The sequence below is a fragment of the Octopus bimaculoides genome, chromosome 28 (genome assembly GCF_001194135.2).
Source record: "Octopus bimaculoides isolate UCB-OBI-ISO-001 chromosome 28, ASM119413v2, whole genome shotgun sequence".
Classification (NCBI taxonomy): Eukaryota; Metazoa; Mollusca; class Cephalopoda; order Octopoda; family Octopodidae; genus Octopus; species Octopus bimaculoides.
In genome coordinates, this window is record NC_069008.1 from 7,679,136 (window position 1) to 7,683,574 (window position 4,439).

Consider the following 4,439-nt stretch of genomic DNA (forward strand, 5'->3'; position numbering starts at 1 on the left):
ACATATATATATATGTGTGTGTGTATATGTATGTATATATATATATATATATGGTTAATTAAATTAAACAATAGGGTAAAAGATTGGATATTAATATCAATTTAATACCAGGGAACCAGCACATTAAAAGAATCAGGGAGATTCAGAAAAAATATCTGAGATCTCTAAGGATTATTGTATATGTGTATATAAAAATATATATAAAGGAGGCCACTAGGTGGACTGCTAATGTGCTAGAAGAAGATCACATGTCATGTGTCTACTAAGACTGAATAATTCTCAAAGGGAATTTAGCGAAGTAACAAAAACGTAAAACAGGCAAGACCATTGAAAATTACATAAAAAAATACAATTATCTGTAAACATGTTTCAAAATTAATAGTTTCTTACCGAAAATATCTGTTTCTCATCAGTACAGACCGTTGGATAAATACAATTTACAGGATATATATATATATATATATATATATATATATTATACATATATATACATACATATATCCACAATGTTTGTAGGCCCAACCAAAGTCCTTAACACCATCAATCAAGACAATCTTTGGAATATCACATGAAAGTTTGGCTGCCAGACAAATTTATCAGCATAATGTTTGCTCAAGTACTGCACAGTGGAGATTTTTCTGATACATTTCCAAACACTAACAGAATGAAGCAGGGCTCTATATTCAAACTTACATTGTTCAGCATGATGTCCTCATCCATGCTGTCAGATGCCTCCTACAATGATGACAAAAACAACATCAAGATCATATTCAGGAATGATGGCAGACTCTTCACCCTGCAGAGGCTACAAGCTAAGACCAGGGTTAAAGAGGACTCAGTAAACATCTTCCTGTCTGCAAACATCTGTGCATTCAGAGGCTCAGATGCAGCTGAGCATGAACTGCTTTTCCACTGCCTGCAACAAATTTGGTCCCATGATCAGTACTCAGAAGATAGAAGCCGTAGGTGGAACCAGCTATCACTGTTGAAGGTAGTTCACACCTCAGTAGCACACTTTCCAGATCTTTGGACATTGATAATGAAGTTTATTAGCACATTGCCAAGGGAAGATCATTATTTGGGCAGATGCATGAATCAGTGTCGGAGAGGAGAAGCATTAGGCTAACCACCAAGTTGAAGCTGTAGTAATGCCTAAGTTGCTGTATGCTTATGGCACTTGGATGGTTTATGAACACCATGCCAAAAAGCTAGACAGCTTCCACATAAACTGCTTGAAAAAGCTGTTGAAAATTGCCAGGAAAGACAAGATTAACAAATGCAGTGGTCCTCTCTTAAGCTCTCTTGCTAAGGAGAGTGCAAGTCAGGTGTGTTGGTCACCTTGTCCTGGTGACTGACATGAGACTCTCAAAGAGACTGTTTTACAGTGAACTGGCAGAAGGCAAGGGCACACAAGACTGACAGAAAAAGTGTTTCAAGGACACACAGACAGACTCACTGAAGAGCTTTGAGATCAATTCTGATCCATGAGAAATGCAAGGACAAGACTGCCCTGCCCGACAAATCTGCACCAACAGAGGTTCAACCTCTTACAAAGAGAACAGGATTGCAAGGCATAAAGAAAGCAAGGACTGCAAAAATTCAGAGCCCACTTTTTGCTTTCAGTTTCAGCAGATCACCAGTGCCTGACCTGCAACAAAGTCTTCTGAGCAAGCATCAGACTGGTCAGCCACAGTTGGACACATTCTGCCTTGTCTTCTACATACTTACATACATATATATGTGTGTGTGTGTGTGTGTGTGTGTGTGTGTGTGTGTGTGTGCACACATATGTATGGCAAGAAGGGGCAGAGAGAGAAATTTATATTCAATTATATCATTATCATCGTCAAACACTTGTTTTCTATGATGGCATGGATTAGAGAGTTTGACTGGAGCTGGGAAGCCAAAGGGCTTTACCTGACTTCAATTGTCTGTTCTAGCATGGAAAGGCATCCAGCTGTGAAATGACTGGATGTAAAGTGGTTGGCATTAGGAAGGCCTAATGCCAACCACTTTACAGAGTGTACTTGTTATGTGACATCAGCACAGGTGCTTTCTATGTGGCACCGGCACCAGTGGGGTTGCCAAATAGCTTTCAAAATAGAGAAAGGGAGTGGAACTGAGCAAAGTGGTTGTGTACCAGGTGTTAGAGTATAATAGCTGGACAGAGATAGTTGTGTTACTATAAAGGGGACACTTGCTGCTCCAGTAGGACTTGGAAGGAGAGAAAGGTAGGAAGGAATTGGAGAGAAAGTAAGACAGAGAGAGAGAGAAAAAGGGAGAAAGGGAAAGAGACAAGTAGATGGTGGTGGAGATGTATTGGGAACTACCCACAGAACAGTAGGTGGGAAGTATAAGTAGGAGAAAGGGGATAGAGGGGGATGCTCCATAAGAGTGTGAGGGGATAGGTTTAGAGATAGGGGGAAGAGATAACTGGTGAGTGGCTGGGAGGGGGGATATTGTAGATATATACAAGGGCATGGAGAGTGTGCTGATAAGCATGTGAGAGAGAGTGGGGAATCCTGCAGTGGGTGAGGGAGAGTGGAGGGGAGGGGCCAGCAGCAGGTGGTAAGATTGTTGGGAAGATTATGTGTGTGTGTAGGAGGGAAAATGCATGGCTGTAAAGGACATGCCTGCATGTAGAGATGGCCATGGTTTTACTGCAAACTTGCCAGATGTCTCGGTCCCTTGTCATCTCCTCTGTGAGGTTCAACATCAGAAGATCAGTTCTCACCACTTCACCCCACATCTTCCTGGGTCTGTCCCTTCTTCAGCTTCCCGCCACAGTTTCAGATCAGTACTCCTTTATGTATCTGTCCTTGTCCATACACATCACATGATCATACCAATGCAGTCTCCTCTCTTGCACACGACATCTGTTGCCGCTTATATCCAATATTTCTCTCAAATCACTTACACTCGGTTATACATGCACACTGACATTACCCATCCAGTGGAACATGCTGGCTTCATTCCTTTCAAGCATTCACATCTCCTTTGTAGCCACAACCCATGCTTCACTGCCATGCAGCATAGTTCTTCTTACACAGACATCATACATTCTGCCTTTCGCTGTGACAGAGAGGCCCCTTGTGACAAACAAAGGTAGTACTTACCCGAACTTTGCCCAGCCTATTCTTATTATATCAGATAGGCTTTCAGAACATCCTCCTCCATTGCTCACTTGGTTACCTAGGTAACAGATGTTATCTACTACATCTAAGACTTCCCCAGACATTTGAGGAAGCCTCTTCTGTACACACACACACTCACCCTACCCATATATATATATATATATATATATTTATATAGGCGCAGGAGTGGCTGAGTGGTAAGTATCTTGCTTACCAACCACATAGTTCCGGGTTCATTCCCACTGCGTGGCACCTTGGCCGAGTGTCTTCTACTATAACCTCGGGTCGACCAAAGCCTTGTGAGTGGCTTTGGTAGATGAAAACTGCTAGAAGCCTGTCGTATAAATGTATATATATATGTATGTGTATGTATATGTTTGTATGTCTGTCCCCACCAACATCGCTTGACAACTGATGGTGGTGTGTTTACGTCACCGTAACTTAGCGGTTCGGCATAAGGCACTGATAGAATAAGTACTAGGCCTACAAAGAATAAGTCTTGGGGTCGATTTGCTCGACTAAAGGTGGTGCTCCAGCATGGCTGCAGTCAAATGACTGAAACAAGTAAAAGAGTATATATATATATATATTGTCTATTGCAGGTTCAAGATGCTGAGAAAGAGCTTAAACAAAGGTTACATATCAACACCTCAAGACACTGGTAGATGTAAAGTCTATATTCCTATGCAAGATGCTAACATCACAAGACCCAGTACAGAATTAGGCTCTCAACTGCAAAACCCTGAAGATATATATGCAAACACAGATCCAATGTCAGGAGGGTCAGCTGCAGTCCGTGATAGTGCAGTATATGAAGATCTTCACTAAAGAGAACTCGTCACCCTGTTGATAAACCTAATATTGAACACCTCTATACACAACCTATCGATAATATATGCTGATAAATTTACACTGTTGAGTAATTTGGTATTTTTTTGGAAACTTTGGAAACTGGACTTTGCTTTTTCAGTCAGTGATATCATCACAAAGAATATTTGAATATATATCTTTCAATGAATAATTTTTAAATAAAATCTTGAATAATTTCTCATTATTTTTAACTTAAAAAAGGAAATATAAGAATTTTAAAAAATGAAATAAGAAATTACTCTTGTTTTAATTAATTAATTTTTGTTAATCGTTATTATTGTTCAATTTAGAATTTATGTGGGTAGCAGGTTACTACCTGTAACCTTAGATATCCACATAATTTCAATAAGCCATCAAGGGTTCAAAATCCTTCTGATGATCCTATCTATTCCCAAGAAGTAAACCATTCCAGTCCCCTTTATCCATTTGTCTCTT

General features: G+C 40.1%; 1 protein-coding gene across 2 annotated transcripts in view; it reads left to right on the forward strand.

Annotated features, from left to right (window-relative positions):
- LOC106879029 (uncharacterized) overlaps positions 1-4,262 on the forward strand; it is a 106,411-nt gene extending 102,149 nt beyond the window's left edge. For both annotated transcript variants that reach the window (XM_052977325.1, XM_052977324.1), the window contains exon 14: positions 3,737-4,262. In XM_052977325.1, the coding sequence (XP_052833285.1) occupies positions 3,737-3,962 (226 nt within the window). In that variant the 3' untranslated portion in view covers positions 3,963-4,262. The remainder of the gene's footprint in view (positions 1-3,736) is intronic.
- Positions 4,263-4,439: the final 177 nt, after the last annotated feature.